Genomic DNA, 17,666 nt, shown 5'->3' with positions numbered 1-17,666 from the left:
GTGAGAGTAAGTGAGCTTGGGAAGGAGACTTGTGCGAGGAAGTACCAGGAGATATTGAGTACAGAATGGAAAAAGATTAGAACAAAGGACGTAATGGGAGTGGGGGAGGAATGGGATGTATTTAGGGAAGCAGTGATGGCTTGTGCAAAAGATGCTTGTGGCATGAGAAGCATGGAAGTTGGGCAGATTAGAAAGGTTAGTGAGTGGTGGGATGAAGAAGTAAGATTATTAGTGAAAGAGAAGAGAGGCATTTGGACGTTTTTTGCAGGGAAATAATGCAAATGACTGGGAGATGTATAAAAGAAAGAGGTAGGAGGTCGAGAGAAAGGTGCAAGAGGTGAAAAATAAGGCAAATGGGAGTTGGAGCGAGAAAGTATCATTGAATTTTAGGGAGAATAAAAAGATGTTTTGGAAGGAGGTAAATAAAGTGTGTAAGACAAGGAAACTCTATCCATAGCCCACGCCTCGCAACCATACAACATTGTTGGAACCACTATTCCTTCAAACATACCCATTTTTGCTTTCCGAGATAATGTTCTCGACTTCCACACATTTTTCAAGGCTCCCAAAATTTTCGCCCCCTCCCCCACCCTATGATCCACTTCCGCTTCCATGGTTCCACCCGCTGACAGATCCACTCCCAGATATCTAAAACACTTCACTTCCTCCAGTTTTTCTCCATTCAAACTCACCTCCCAATTGACTTGACCCTCAACCCTACTGTACCTAATAACCTTGCTCTTATTCACATTTACTCTTAACTTTCTTCTTCCACACACTTTACCAAACTCAGTCACCAGGATGGATGTGCTGGAAATGAGATGTTTGAGGACAATGTGTGGTGTGAGGTGGTTTGATCGAGTAAGTAACGTAAGGGTAAGAGAGATGTGTGGAAATAAAAAGAGCGTGGTTGAGAGAGCAGAAGAGGGTGTTTTGAAATGGTTTGGGCACATGGAGAGAATGAGTGAGGAAAGATTGACCAAGAGGATATATGTGTCGGAGGTTGAGGGAACGAGGAGAAGAGGGAGACCAAATTGGAGGTGGAAAGATGGAGTGAAAAAGATTTTGTGTGATCGGGGCCTGAACATGCAGGAGGGTGAAAGGAGGGCAAGGAATAGAGTGAATTGGAGCGATGTGGTATACAGGGTTTGACGTGCTGTCAGTGGATTGAATCAAGGCATGTGAAGCGTCTGGGGTAAACCATGGAAAGCTGTGTAGGTATGTATATTTGCGTGTGTGGACGTGTGTATGTACATGTGTATGGGGGGGGGGTTGGGCCATTTCTTTCGTCTGTTTCCTTGCGCTACCTCGCAAACGCGGGAGACAGCGACAAAGTATAAAAAAAAAAAAAAAAAAAAAAAAAAAAAAGACAAGGAAACAAATGGGAACATCAGTGAAGGGGGCTAATGGGGAGGTGATAACAAGTAGTGGTGATGTGAGAAGGAGATGGAGTGAGTATTTTGAAGGTTTGTTGAATGTGTTTGATGATAGAGTGGCAGATATAGGGTGTTTTGGTCGAGGTGGTTTGCAAAGTGAGAGGGTTAGGGAAAATGATTTGGTAAACAGAGAAGAGGTAGTAAAAGCTTTGCGGAAGATGAAAGCCGGCAAGGTTTGGATGGTATTGCAGTGGAATTTATCAAAAAAAGGGGGTGCTGTATTGTTGACTGGTTGGTAAGGTTATTTAATGTATGTATGACTCATGGTGAGGTGCCTGAGGATTGGTGGAATGCTTGCATAGTGCCACTGTACAAAGGCAAAGGGGATAAAAGCGAGTGCTCAAATTACAGAGGTATAAGTTTGTTGAGTATTACTGGGAAATTGTATGGGAGTGGATTGACTGAGAGGGTGAAGGTGTGTACAGAACATCTGATTGAGGAAGAGCAGTGTGGTTTCAGAAGTGGTAGAGGATGTGTGGATCAGGTGTTTGCTTTGAAGAATGTATGTGAGAAATACTTAGAAAAGCAAATGGATTTGTATGTAGCATCTATGGATCTGGAGAAGGCATATGATAGAGTTGATAGAGATGCTCTGTGGAAGGAATTAAGAATATATGGTGTGGAAGGCGGAAGGCAAGTTGTTAGAAGCAGTGAAAAGCTTTTATCGAGGATGTAAGGCATGTGTACATGTAGGAAGAGAGGAAAGTGATTAGTTCTCAGTGAATGTTGGTTTGTGGCAGGGGTGCATGGTCTCCATGGTTGTTTGATTTGTTTATGGATGGGGTTGTTAGGGAGGTGAATGCAAGAGTTTTGGAAAGAGGGGCAAGTATGCAGTCTGTTGTGGATGAGAGAGCTTGGGAAGTGAGTCAGTTGTTGTTTGCTGATGATACAGGCGCTGGTGGCTGATTCGGGTGAGAAACTGCAGAAGCTGGTGACTGAGTTTGGTAAAGTGTGTGAAAGAAGAAAGCTGAGAGTAAATGTGAATCCGAGCAAGGTTATTAGGTAGAGTAGGGTTGAGGGACAAGTCAATCCGGAGGTAAGTTTGAATGGAGAAAAACTGGAGGAAGTAAAGTGTTTTAGATATCTGGGAGTGGATTTGTCAGTGGATGGAACCATGGAAGCAGAAGTGAATCATAGGGTGGGGGAGAGGGCGAAAGTTTTGGGAGTGTTGAAAAACGTGTGGAAGTCGAGAATTATCTCAGAAAGCAAAAATGTTATGTTTGAAGGAATAGTGGTTCCAACAATGTTATATGGTTGCAAGGCATGGGCTATAGATGGAGTTGTGCAGAGGAGGGTGGGTGTGCTGGAAATGAGATGTTTGAGGACAATATGTGGTGTGAGGTGGTTTGATCGAGTAAGTAATGTAAGGGTAAGAGAGATGTGTGGTAATAAAAATAGTGTGGTTGAGAGAGAGCAGAAGAGGGAGTTTTGAAATAGTTGGTCACATAGAGAGAATGAGTGAGGAAAGATTGACAAAGAGGATATATGTATCAGAGGTGGAGGTAACGAGGAGAAGTGGGAAACTAAATTGAAGGTGGAAAGATGGAGTGAAAAAGATTTTGAGCGACTGGGGCCTGAACATGAAGGAGGGTGAAAGGCATGCAAGGAATACAGTGAATTGGAACGATGTGGTATACTGGGGTTGACATGCTGTCAAAGGATTGAACCAGGGCATGTGCAGCGTCTGGGATAAACCATGGAAAGTTTTGTGGGGCCTGGATGTGGAAAGGGAGCTGTGGTTTCGGTGCATTATACATGACAGCTAGAGACTGAGTGTGAACGAATGTGGTCTTTATTGTCTTTTCCTAGCGCTATGTCGCGCATATGCAGGGGGAGGGGGCTGTCATTTCATGTGTGGCGGGGGTGGTGACGGGAATGAATAAGGGCAGACAGTATGAATTATGTACATGTGTATATATGTATATGTCTGAGTGTGTATATATATGTATACGTTGAGATGTATAGGTATGTATATGTGCGAGTGTGGACGTGTATGTATATACATGTGTATGTGGGTGGGTTGGGCCATTCTTTCGTCTGTTTCCTTGCGCTACCTCGTTAATGCGGGAGACAGCGACAAAGGATAATAAATATAATATAAATATACATACATGTATCATCTCTAAGGATAGGGGAGAAAGGTTACTTCCCACGTATTTCCTGCATCTCATACAAGGCAACTAAAAGGGGAGGGAGTGGGGGCTGGAAATCCTCCTCTCCCATTTTCAATTTTCTAAAAGAAGAAACAGAGAAGTGGGTCAAGTGAGGATATTCTCTCTCAGGCTCAGTTCTCTGTTCTTAGCACTACCTTACTAATGTGGGAAACAGCAAATATGTATGGATGGAAAAACCTTTTCATATATACCTACAAATGTGTATATTCATATCTGCTTGCCTTCATTCATTCCCGATGCCAGGCAACCCAACAGGAAATAGCACAAGCATATGAAAGAAGAGAAAAAACACATACCTTCTCTTTTCCTCCCTCAACCTGAACGCTGCTCCATGCATCAGTGAGGTAGCACTAGGAAGCATATGAAGAAAGACCATATCCGTTCAAACTCATTCTCTCACTGTCATGTGTAATTCACCAAAACCACAGCTCCAGTTCCATATCCAGGCCCCAGAGACCTTTCCGTGGCTTTCTCAACATTTCACGTGCCCTTGTTTAGAACAATGATGGCACGTCAACTCTAGTTTACCACATAGTTCCAATTCACTCTATTCTGTGCACTTCTTTCACCCTCCAGCATGTTCAGGCTGTGAATGCCCCAAATTTTTTTTTACTCCATCCTTCCATCTCCAATTTGTCCCCTGGTTCTTCTTGTTCCCTCCACTTCTGACACATATTCCCTTTGTCAAGCTTTCTTCACTCATTCTCTCTATATGTCTAAACCATTTCAACACACCCTCTTCAGCTCTCTCAACCACACTCTATACATTACCACATCTCTCTCTTACCCTTTCACCCCTTACTCAATCAAACCACTGCACACCACTTACTGTCCTTAAAACATTTCATTAGCAACACATCCACCCTTCTCTGCAGCCTTAACCATAGCCAATGCTTTGCATGCATATAATAATGCTTGGACTACTATACCTTGACTCATCCAATTTTGCCCACCCAGATAACGTTCTCTTTCCACACATTCATCAGTGCTCCCAGCATCTTCGACTCCACCCCTCACCTAACCTACGACTCAATCTATTTTCATGGTTCCATTCCTAGGTATCTCAAACACTTCACTTCAAATTATCTCCATTCAAACTTAAACCTCAACTAATCTGTTCTTCAACCCTACTATACCTAATAATCATGCTTTTATTCCTATTCACTTTCAATGTCCTCCTTTCACACACTCTTCCAAACTCAGTGACTGATTATTTATCTATTATACTTTGTCACTGTCTCCCATATCAACGAAGTAGCGCAAGGAAACAGACGAAAGAATGGCCCAACCCACCCACATACACAAGTATATACATACAGGTCCACACATGCACCTATACATTTCAACGTATGAATTATGTACATGTGTATATATGTATATGTCTGTGTGTATATATATGTATACGTTGAGATGTATAGGTATGTATATTTGCGTGTCTGGATGTGTATGTATATACATGTGTATGTGGGTAGACTGGGCCATTCTTTCGTCTGTTTCCTTGCGCTACCTCGCTAACGTGGGAGACAACGACAAAGCAAAATAAATAATAAATAAATACATACACAGACATATATGTATATGTCTGTGTGTATATATATGTATATGTTGAGATGTATAGGTATGTATATTTGCGTGTCTGGACGTGTATGTATATACATGTGTATGTGGGTGGGCTGGGCCATTCTTTCATCTGTTTCCTTGCGCTGCCTTGCTAACACGGGAGACAGCGACAAAGCAAAATAAATAATAAATAAATACATACATAGACATAGACATATGTACATAATTCATACTTGCTGCCTTTATTCATTCCCGTTGCCACCCTGCCACACATGAAATGACACCCCCTCCCCATGCACGCGCACGAGGTAGCGTTAGGAAAAGACAACAAAGGCCATATAAGTTCACACTCAGTCTCTAGCTGTCATGTGTAATGCACCAAAACCACAGCTCCCTTCCCACATCTAGGCACCACAAAACTTTCCATGGTTTACCCCAGATGTTTCACATGCCCTGGTTCAATCCACTGACAGCACACCCACCCCGGTATACCACATCGTTCGAATTCACCCTATTCCTTGCACACTTTTCGCCCTCCTGCATGTTCAGACCTCAATCACTCAAAATCTTTTTCATTCCATCTCCAATTTGGTCTCCCACTTCTCGTTCCCTCCTCTTACGACACATATATTCTCTTTCTCAATCTTTCCTAACTCATTCTCTCCATGTGACCAAACCATTTCAATACACCCTCTTCTGCTCTCTCAACCACACTCTTTTTATAATCACACATCTCTCTTACCCTTTCATTACTTACTCGATCAAACCACCTCACACCACATATTGTCCTCAAACATCTCATTTCCAACACACCCACCCTCCTCTGCACAACTAAATCTATAGCCCACGCCTCGCAACCATATAACATTGTTGGAACCACTATTCCTTCAAACATATCCATTTTTGCTTTCCGAGATAATGTTCTCGCCTTCCACACATTCTTCAACGCTCATAGAACCTTCGCCCTCTCCACTCACTTCTGCTTCCATGGTTCCATCCATTGCCAAATCCACTCCCAGATATCTAAAACACTTCACTTCCTCCAGTTTTTTTCCATTCAAACTTACCTCCCAGTTGACTTGTCCCTCAACCCTACTGTACCTAATAACCTTGCTCTTATTCACATTTACGCTCAGCTTTCTTCTTTCACACACTTTACCAAACTCAGTCACCAGCTTCTGCAGTTTCTCACCTGAATCAGCCACCAGCGCTGTATCATCAGCGGACAACAACTGACTCACTTCTTAAGCCCTCTCATCCACAACAGACTGCATACTTGGCCCTCTCTGCAAAACTCTTACATTCACCTCCCTAACATCTCCATCCATAAACAAATTAAACAGCCATGGAGAAATTACGCACCCCTGCCGCAAACCGACATTCACTGGGAACCAATCACTTTCCTCTCTTCCTACTCATACACATGCTTTACATCCTTGATAAAAGCTTTTCACTGCTTCTAGCAACTTGCCTCCCACACCATATACTCTCAATATCTTCCACAGAGCATCTCTGTGAACTCTATCATATGCCTTTTCCAGATCCATAAATGCTACATACAAATCCATTTGCTTTTCTAAGTATTTCTCATATACATTCTTCAAAGCAATTACTTGATCCACACATCCTCTACCACTTCTGAAACCACACTGCTCTTCGACAATCTGATGCTGTATACATGCCTTCACCCTCTCAATCAATACCCTCCAATAGAATTTCCCAGGAATACTCAACAAACTTATACCTTTGTAATTTCAACACTCACCTTTATCCCTTTGCCTTCATACAATGGCACTATGCATGCATTCTGCCAATCCTCAGGCACTTCATCATGAGCCATACATACAATGAGTATCCTCACCAACCAGTCAACAATACAGTCACCCCATTTTTTAATAATTTCCACTGCAATACCATCCAAACCCACCGCCTTGCCAGCTTTCATCTTCCACAAAGCTTTCACTACCTCTCCTCTGTTTACCAAACATTCTCCCTGACCCTCTCACTTCGCACACCACCTCGACCAAAACACCCTATATCTGCCACTCTATCATCTAACACATTCAACAAACCTTCAAAAAATTCACTCCATCTCCTTCTCACATCACCACTACTTGTTATTACCTCTCCATTAGCCCCCTCCATCGATGCTCCCATTTGTTCTCTTGTCTTACGCACTTTATTTACCTCCTTCCAAAACATCTTTTTATTCTCCCTAAAATATAATGATACTCTCTCAACCCAACACTCATTTACTCTCTTTTTCACCTCTTGGATCTTTCTCTTGACCTCCTGCCTCTTTCTTTTATACATCTAATCATTTGCACTATCTCCCTGCAAAAATCATTTAAATGCCTCTCTCTTCTCATTCACTAATAATCTTACTTCTTCATCCCACCACTCACTACCCATTCTAATCTGCTCAACTCCCATGCTTTTCATGCCACAAGCATCCTTTGTGCAAGCCATCACTGCTTCTCTAAATACATCCCATTCCTCCCCCACTCCCCTTATGTCCTTTGCTCTTACCTTTTTCCATTGTGCACTCAGTCTCTCCTGGCACTTCCTTACATAAGTCTCCTTCCCAAGCTCACTCACTCTCAACACTATATTTAATGCAACACTTTCTCTTCCTTTCTGAAAACCTCTACAAATCTTCACCTTTACCTCCACAAGATAATGATCAAACACCCCTCCAGTTGCACCTCTCAGGACATTAACATCCAAAAGTCTCTCTTTCACACGCCTATCAATTATAACACGTAATCCAAAAACGCTCTTTGGCTTTCTGTCCTACTTACAATCATATATTTATGTATATCTCTCTTTTTAAACCAGGTTTTCCCAATCACCAGTCCTTTTTTAGCACACAAATCTACAAGCTCTTCACCATGTCCATTTACAACACTGAACACCCCATGTACACCATAATTATTTATTCCCTCAACTGCCACATTACTCACCTTTGCATTCAAATCACCCATCACTATAACCAGGTCTTGTGGATCAAAACTGCTAACACACTCACTCAGCAGCTCCCAAAACACTTGCCTCTCATGATCTTTCTTCTCATGCCCAAGTGCATAGGCACCAATAATCACCCATCTCTCTCCATCCACTTTCACTTTTACCCATATCAATCTAGAGATTACTTTCTTACACTCTATCACATACTCCCACAACTCCTGTTTCAGGAGTACTGCTACTCCTTCCTTTGCTCTTGTCCTCTCACCAACCCCTGACTTTACTCCCAAGACATTCCCAAACCACTCTTCCCCTTTACCCTTGAGCTTCGTTTCACTCAGAGCCAAAATATCCAGGTTCCTTTCCTCAAACATTCCACCTATCTCTCCTTTTTTCTCATCTTGGTTGCATCCACACACATTTAGACACCCCAATCTGAGCCTTCGAGGAGGATGAGCACTCCCCGCGTGGCCTTCTTCTGTTTCCTCTTTTAGAAAGTTAAAATAAAAGAAGGGGAGGGTTTCTGCCCCCTCCCCCACTCCTATCCCCTTTAGTCACCTTCTACGGCATAGAGGGAATGTGTGGGAAGTATTCTTTCTCCCCTATCCCCAGGGATAGTGACTATATATCAGTGATTGATATAAAAAATATATTTAATAAATGTAACATATAAAGTTGAATTTTTTTTTAACATTCTTTGAGTGCATTCATGGAATGAGAAAATACTACAAATTCCTAGGGAAGAAAACTCATGAAATGAAAGTTCTGAGAGTTTATAAGATGTCTTTTAAACAAGGTGTAAACTCTTTTTGCATCCCCTATTTCATCAGTGTGATGGGTGATACTGCATATTATGAACCAGATTCTTGATTTTGTCACACTCAGACTGCATTGTAGGACCTGCTTCACCTCCAATCTAATTTGATGTTTTGTTTTGATGTGAAGAAGATGAGAGAAAGCAGCTTGAAAGAACAGGGTGATGCTAATGGTAAGAGGTGACAGAAAACTAGGTCCCAAAAGTTTGGGTAGGAAGCTGCCACCGATGACCAAAACACTGTGAGGGATTCAGCTTCACACTTAACCTTGGCACCTGAATCTTTCTGAAAATTCAAAAGCTCTGTCTGATTAGCATCACTGTCATCAGATACAGATGTCTCTGGCCTCCTTCAAATGGTAAAATGATTACCGAAAGGGCCATAACCTGTCATTTGGGAACCACTGCACTAGAGCGTAGTTTCACTCTGAGCCAGAACATCCAGGCTCCTCTCCTTAAAACTACCAATCTCTCCCTTCTTTTCTTGGTTACATCCACATACATCCAGACATCTCAACATGAGCCTTTCAGAAAGATGAGCACTATTAACTTTGCTCCTTTTGTTTCAACTTTTAGAAATTGAAATAAAAGGTGGGAAGGGTTTCCAAAGCCAAAGCCTGTCCCTTTTAGTCCCCTTCTATGACAAGCAGGGAATAAATGGGTAGTGTTCTTTCTTCTCTATCCCCAGGGATATACTGAACATAAAGTTAAAGAAAGTTATATGAACAAAAATTATCAATTAAAGAAGCCAACTGTGCAGAAAGCAATAGCAGAGCGAGAGGGAGGGAAGGAGGAGGGTGTATTTCCTCATCCTCCTACCTCCCCTCTGCCAACAGTTCACCACAACCTCAAATTTCCATTTAAGTCTCACTCAAGGGACAGGCTATTTACTTTTTGTGGAAGAGAGTATCTCACTCATGGGACAGGCGTTAAGTTTTAAAGGGACAGATTATAATTTCTATTAACTATATATAATGTGGTTAAAAACAAATTTACTTTATGCCTTGGTGGATGCCATCACTTGCTAGCAAATTCTTACCTTGCAAGTGATTGCCTGATATTGGTGAGCATTATTCTTGAAACTTTTTTCTGTGTCTACATTATCTAATGTATCTTTAATGAATGGCAGATAACAGATCACTAAGAAATGGGTATTCAGTAGTGGGGAGTATGGGTGGAGATATTGTGTAAAGTTCAGATATGCCAATACCACAGAGTTATGAGAAGGCAATATATAGATTCTGAAGCTGTAATGGATCTTGTTTAGAGCAAATGATGAAAATAAAAATGGGACACTTGCAAGCTAACATGATGGATTCAAATCTAAATGCAGCTCATTAAAATTAAATACCCTTAATAAAAACATTCACTTCTTAACAAATAAATCAGACTATACTAGTTCATATCAAACACATATTTTACTCACATCCTCGAATAAAACAAGAGAGACCATGTTCTTCTTCTCGAATCTTTACCAGATCCCTGGCTGTCTTCTCCAAGCGATGGGTGTTTTGCTGGGGGATGAAAACAATATAATGAAATAACCTTTTGAATGGAGAGGCTGTTATTTTGATGACAGTCAATCCATACACCCTTGTAAATATGGAAATGCTGGAGGCTTTATATACGCTTCACTTACCTTGGAACAGAGAAAAATGAAAGGTGACCTTATCACAACCTTAAAGTTATTAAAACAGATCTATGATGTAAAAAGTGAACAGTTCTTCAACTCATGTTCAGAAAGAACAGTAAACATAACAAGAAATCAAGCAAGAAACTTGTTAAAAAAGATGTAAGGAAGTAGTTCACTAGTATAAGAATGGTGGAAGAATGGAGTACAATATAACTGAAGACATGGTTAATGCAGACAGCACATAGAAATTTAAGTGGTGTGAGAGATAATGTTCATGGAATGAGGCCCCTTGAAAGTAAAACCCACTCCCAGCATTGTACATAAAGTCACTTACAAAAAGGAGAGATAGGTAGTATGTTTAAGGAAAGGAACCTGGATGTTTTGGCTCTGAGTGAAATGAAACTCAAGGGTAAAGAGGAAGAGTGGTTTGGGAATGTCTTGGGAGTAAAGTCAGGGGTTAGTGAGAGGACAAGAGCAAGGGAAGGAGTAGCAATACTCCTGAAACAGGAGTTGTGGGAGTATGTGATAGAATGTAAGAAAGTAAATTCTAGATTGATATGGGTAAAACTGAGAGTTGATGGAGAGAGATGGGTGATTATTGGTGCATATGCACCTGGGCATTAGAAGAAAGATCATGAGAGGCAAGTGTTTTGGGAGCAGCTGAATGAGTGTGTTAGTGGTTTTGATGCACGAGACTGGGTTATAGTGATGGGTGATTTGAATGCAAAGGTGAGTAATGTGGCAGTTGAGGGAATAATTGGTATACATGGGGTGTTCAGTGTTGTAAATGGAAATGGTGAAGAGCTTGTAGATCTATGTGCTGAAAAAGGACTGGTGATTGGGAATACCTGGTTTAAAAAGCGAGATATACATAAGTATACATATGTAAGTAGGAGAGATGGCCCGAGAGCGTTATTGGATTACGTGTTAATTGACAGGAACGCGAAAGAGAGACTTTTGGATGTTAATGTGCTGAGAGGTGCAACTGGAGGGATGTCTGATCATTATCTTGTGGAGGCGAAGGTGAAGAGTTGTAGGGGTTTTCAGAAAAGAGAGAATGTTGGGGTGAAGAGGATGGTGAGAGCAAGTGAGCTTGGGAAGGAGACTTGTGTGAGGAAGTACCAGGAGAGACTGAGTACAGAATGGAAAAAGGTGAGAACAAAGGAGGTAAGGGGAGTGGGGAGGAATGGGATGTATCTAGGGAAGCAGTGATGGCTTGCGCAAAAGATGCTTGTGGCATGAGAAGCATGGGAGGTGGGTTGATTAGAAAGGGTAGTGAGTGGTGGGATGAAGAAGTAAGACTATTAGTGAAAGAGAAGAGAGAGGCATTTGGACGATTTTTGCAGGGAAAAAATGCAACTGAGTGGGAGATGTATAAAAGAAAGAGGCAGGAGGTCAAGAGAAAGGTGCAAGAGGTGAAAAATAGGGCAAATGAGAGTTGGGGTGAGAGAGTATCATTAAATTTTAGGGAGAATAAAAAGATGTTCTGGAAGGAGGTAAATAAAGTGCATAAGACAAGGGAGCAAATGGGAACTTCAGTGAAGGGGGCTAATGGGGAGGTGATAACAAGTAGTGGTGATGTGAGAAGGAGATGGAGTGAGTATTTTGAAGGTTTGTTGAATGTGTTTGATGATAGAGTGGCAGATATAGGGTGTTTTGGTCGAGGTGGTGTGCAAAGTGAGAGGGTTAGGGAAAATGATTTGGTAAACAGAGAAGAGGTAGTAAGAGCTTTACAGAAGATGAAAGCCAGCAAGGCAGCAGGTTTGGATGGTATTGCAGTGGAATTTATTAAAAAAGGCGGTGACTGTATTGTTGACTGGTTGGTAAGGTTATTCAATGTATGTATGATTCAAGGTGAGGTGCCTGAGGATTTGCAGAATGCTTGCATAGTGCCATTGCACAAAGGCAAAGGGGATAAGAGTGAGTGCTCAAATTACAGAGGTATAAGTTTGTTGAGTATTCCTGGGAAATGATATGGGAGGGTATTGATTGAGAGGGTGAAGGCATATACAGAGCATTAGATCGGAGAAGAGCAGTGTGGTTTCAGAAGTGGTAGAGGATGTGTGGATCAGGTGTTTGCTTTGAAGAATGTATGTGAGAAATACTTAGAAAAGCAAATGGATTTGTATGTAGCATTTATGGATCTGGAGAAGGCAGATGATAGAGTTGACAGAGATGCTATGTGGAAGGTACTAAGAATATATGGTGTGGGAGGCAAGCCGTTAGAAGCTGTGAAAAGTTTTTATCGAGGATGTAAGGCATGTGTACGTGTAGGAAGAGAGGAAAGTGATTGGTTCTCAGTAAATGTAGGTTTGCGGCAGGGGTGTGTGATGTCTCCATGGTTGTTTAATTTGTTTATGGATGGGGTTGTTAGGGAGGTGAATGCAAGAGTTTCGCAAAGAGGGGCAAGTATGCAGTCTGTTGTGGATGAGAGAGCTTGGGAGGTTGAGTTTGGTAAAGTGTGTGAAAGAAGAAAGTTAAGAGTAAATGTGAACAAGAGCAAGGTTATTAGGTACAGTAGGGTTGAAGGTCAAGTCAATTGGGAGGTAAGTTTGAATGGAGAAAAACTGGAGGAAGTAAAGTGTTTTAGATATCTGGGAGTGGATCTGGCAGCGGATGCAACCATGGAAGCGGAAGTGAATCATAGGCTGGGGGAAGGGGCGAAAATCCTGGGAGCCTTGAAGAATGTTTGGAAGTCGAGAACATTATCTCGGAAAGCAAAAATGGGTATGTTTGAAGGAATAGTGGTCCCAACAATGTTGTATGCTTGCGAGGCATGGGCTATGGATAGAGTTGTGTGCAGGAGGGTGGGTGTGCTGGAAATGAGATGTTTGAGGACAATATGTGGTGTGAGGTGGTGTGATCGAGTAAGTAATGTAAGGGTAAGAGAGATGTGTGGAAATAAAAAGAGCGTGGTTGAGAGAGCAGAAGAGGGTGTTTTGAAATGGTTTGGGCACATGGAGAGAATGAGTGAGGAAAGATTGACCAAGAGGATATATGTGTCGGAGGTGGAGGGAACAAGGAGAAGTGGGAGACCAAATTGGAGGTGGAAAGATGGAGTGAAAATGATTTTGAGTGATCGGGGCCTGAACATGCAGGAGGGTGAAAGGCAGGCAAGGAACTGAGTGAATTGGATCGATGTGGTATACCAGGGTCGACGTGCTGTCAATGGATTGAATCAGGGCATGTGAAGCGTCTGGGGTGGGCCGTGGAAGGTTCTGTGGGGCCCGGATGTGGAGAGTTAGCTGTGGTTTCGGGCATTATTACATGACAGCTGGAGACTGAACGAATGGGGCCTTTGTTGTCTTTTCCTAGTGCTACCTCGCACACATGAGGGGGGAGGGGATGTTACTCCGTGTGTGGCGGGGTGGTGATGGGAATGAGTAGGGGCAGACAGTGTGAATTATGTACATGTGTATGTGTGTGTGTGTATATATATGTGTACATTGAGATGTATAGGGTATGTATATTTGCGTGTGTGGACGTGTATGTATATACATGTGTATGGGGGTGGGTTGGGCCATTTCTTTCATCTGTTTCCTTGCGCTACCTCGCAAACACGGCAGACAGCAACAAAGCAAAATAAATAATGATAAAATACTTACAAATTGATAATTACATCAGCATTTTTTTCTTTATACATGGTTGCTATTTCCTGTGACAGTGAGGTAGGCCAGAAATAGACAAAGAAAGGACATATCTGCTCCTATCCTCTCTACCTGTTATGTGTAGTGCTCTGAAACCACAGCTACCCATCCACAATCAAGCCCAACAGACCTTCCCATGGTTTACCTGTAACGCTTCACATAGACCCCTGTATACCAAATAATTCCAATCTATCCTGTGGAAATCTTTCACCCTCCCACATGTTCAAGGCCCCGATCACTCAAAATCTTACTCTATCCTTCCATCTTCAATTTAGTCTTGCCATTCTCCTTCTGACACATATATCCTCTTTATAAACCTTTTCTCAATCATTCTCGCCATGGGTCCAAACCACTGCAGCACACCCTCTGAGCTCTCTCAATCACACTCTTTTCACTACCACACCTCTCTCCTACCCTTTCATTACTTGATCAAACCACCTCACAACACATATTCCATTCCTAACACATCTATCCTCCTCTTCACAGCCTTATCTGTAGGTTGTGCAGAAGCAGATGGATACAGTGCATGTGTTATTATTTTCATCATTATATAAAACCAGGATCCCTTTTACATACCTCTTACAGCTTCAAGGATATAATCTAAGCAGGAGGTCTTATCAGGGATGAGGTCCTAAACATTCAAAATATGTCTGAATGTGTATATAAGTATACAAGTAAGAATGTAAGAAAGTAAATAAGAACATATATTAATTTTTTTAATACTTGTTCACACTTTCCTGCATTAGCAAGGTAGTACCAGGAATAGATGACAGCTCATTCACATCCATTCTTTAGCTGTCATGTGAATGTAATACACCAAAACCAGCCCCATGTACCTTTTCCCTGGTTTCCCCCAGCTGCCTCATATTCCCTGGTTCAGTCCACTGACAGCATGTCAATGCCTGCTTACCAAATTCCTCCAATTCACAATAGCCCATGCATACCTTTCAACCTCCAGCATGATTATGACCTGATCACTTACTATCCTTTTCACTCACTCCTTCCATCTCCAATTTGGTCTACCCCTTCTCCTTGTCCCCTCCACTTCTAATATATATACCCTCTTTGCCAACCTCTCCAAATGTCCAAACCATTTTGGCAAACCCTCTTCAGCACTCTCAACCATACTTTTCTTATTACCACATCCTCTCTCTTACATTATTATCACTTACTTCATCAACACTCCTAACACCACATATTGTCCACACACATTTCATCTCCAACACATCCATCCTCCTCCATACATGCAACATCAGTGGGACTATCAAACTTTCAAATACACCCATTTCTGCCCTCCTGGACAACAACTCTCCACACATTCTTCACTGCTCCAAGAACCTTCACCCCATTACAAAGAACTCTCCACACATTCTTCACTACTCCAAGAACCTTCACCCCCTTACAAAGACCATGACTCATCTCTTCTTTCATAGTTTTATTTGCTGTCATGTTCAATGTCCAATCCTAGGTATCTAAAATATCCCACTTCCAAGTTTCCTCCATTAAACATTACACATCCTAACCAACCTGTCTCTATTGTTTAACCTAATAACCATGCTTATATTCACATTTACTCTCAACTTCCTCCTTACATACTCTCTCAAACACAGTTTCTCACCTGAATCTGCCATCAGTGCCATGACATTAGCAAACAACTGACTCATTTCCCTGGCACTCTCATCACCAACAGACTACATAATTGCTCCTCTCTCTAAGACAATACATTTACCTCCTTCAACATCCCTGCCATAAACAAATTTAACAGCCATGGTTGGAAAAGAAAGGAGCCAAGTGAAGAGTGCTCATCCTCCTAAATGGCTCAGGCTGGGGTACTTGAATGTGCTTGGATGTAACCACCAAGAGAAGGAAGGAGAGGTGGTACATTTGAAAAAGGAACATGGATGTTCTAGCTCTGAGTAAAACAAACCTAATGGGTGAGGGGATGAAAGGCATGGGAATGTCCAAGCGATTAAGTCAGAGGTTAGTGTGAGGTGCAAGAGGAAATGAAGGAATTGTAGAGAATGTGTTAAAGTGAGCCTCAGCCTGATTGAAAGTGGATTATGGAGGTAGGTGATTATCAGTGCATATGCATCTGAGTTTGGTATAGTGTGTGAAAGAAGAAAGTTAAGAGTAAATGTGAATAAGAGAAAGGTTATTAGGTACAGTAGGGTTGAGGGTCAAGTCAATTGGGAGGTAAGTTTGAATGGAGAAAAACTGGAGGAAGTTTTAGATATCTGGGAGTGGATCTGGCAGCGGATGGTACCATGGAAGCGGAAGTGAATCATAGGCTGGGGGAGGGGGCGAAAATCCTGGGAGCCTTGAAGAATGTGTGGAAGTCAAGAACATTATCTCGGAAAGCAAAAATGGGTATGTTTGAAGGAATAGTGGTTCCAACAATGTTGTATGGTTGCGAGGCATGGGATATGGATAGAGTTGTGCGCAGGAGGGTGGATGTGCTGGAAATGAGATGTTTGAGGACAATGTGTGGTGTGAGGTGGTTTGATCGAGTAAGTAATGTAAGGGTAAGAGAGATGTGTGGAAATAAAAAGAGCGTGGTTGAGAGAGCAGAAGAGGGTGTTTTGAAATGGTTTGTGCACATGGAGAGAATGAGTGAGGAAAGATTGACCAAGAGGATATATGTGTCGGAGGTGGAGGGAACGAGGAGAAGTGGGAGACCAAATTGGAGGTGGAAGGATGGAGTGAAAAAGATTGTGTGTGATCGGGGCCTGAACATGCAGGAGGGTGAAAGGCGGGCAGGGAATAGAGTGAACTGGATCAAAGTGGTATACCAGGGTTGACGTGCTGTCAGTGGATTGAATCAGGGCATGTGAAGCGTCTGGGGTAAACCAATAAAAGTTGTGTGGGGCCTGGATGTGGAAAGGGAGCTGTGGTTTCGGGCATTATTGCGTGGCAGCTAGAGACTGAGTGTGAACGAATGGGGCCTTTGTTGTCTTTTCCTAGTGCTACCTCTCACACATGAGGGGGGAGGGGGATGGTATTCCATGTGTGGCGAGGTGGCAATGGGAGTGAATGGGGGCAGACAGTGTGAATTGTGTGCATGGGTATATATGTATGTGTCTGTGTATGTATATATATGTGTACATTGAGATGTATAGGTATGTATATTTGCGTGTGTGGACGTGTGTGTGTGTATACATTGTGTATGGGGGTGGGTTGGGCCATTTCTTTCGTCTGTTTCCTTGCGCTACCTCGCAAACGCAGGACACAGCGACAAAGAAAAATAAATAAATATATATATATATATATATATATATATATATATATATATATATATATATATATATTTTGCTTTGTCGCAGTCTCCCGCGTTTGCGAGGTAGCGCAAGGAAACAGACGAAAGAAATGGCCCAACCCACCCCCATACACATGTATATACATACACGTCCACACACGCAAATATACATACCTACACAGCTT

At 42.1% G+C, this 17,666-nt stretch overlaps 1 protein-coding gene across 1 annotated transcript in view; it reads right to left on the bottom strand.

The window, feature by feature from the left end:
• The window catches only part of elg1 (enhanced level of genomic instability 1), a 310,678-nt gene that overhangs the window by 104,665 nt on the left and 188,347 nt on the right, over window positions 1–17,666 (bottom strand). Inside the window, 2 exon segments of the mRNA XM_071667249.1 lie at window positions 10,375–10,415; window positions 10,418–10,462. Of these exon segments, the coding sequence (XP_071523350.1) occupies window positions 10,375–10,415; window positions 10,418–10,462 (86 nt within the window).

The sequence above is a fragment of the Panulirus ornatus genome, chromosome 11 (assembly GCF_036320965.1).
Source record: "Panulirus ornatus isolate Po-2019 chromosome 11, ASM3632096v1, whole genome shotgun sequence".
Classification (NCBI taxonomy): Eukaryota; Metazoa; Arthropoda; class Malacostraca; order Decapoda; family Palinuridae; genus Panulirus; species Panulirus ornatus.
This window is presented reverse-complemented; position numbering and strand designations above follow the sequence as displayed.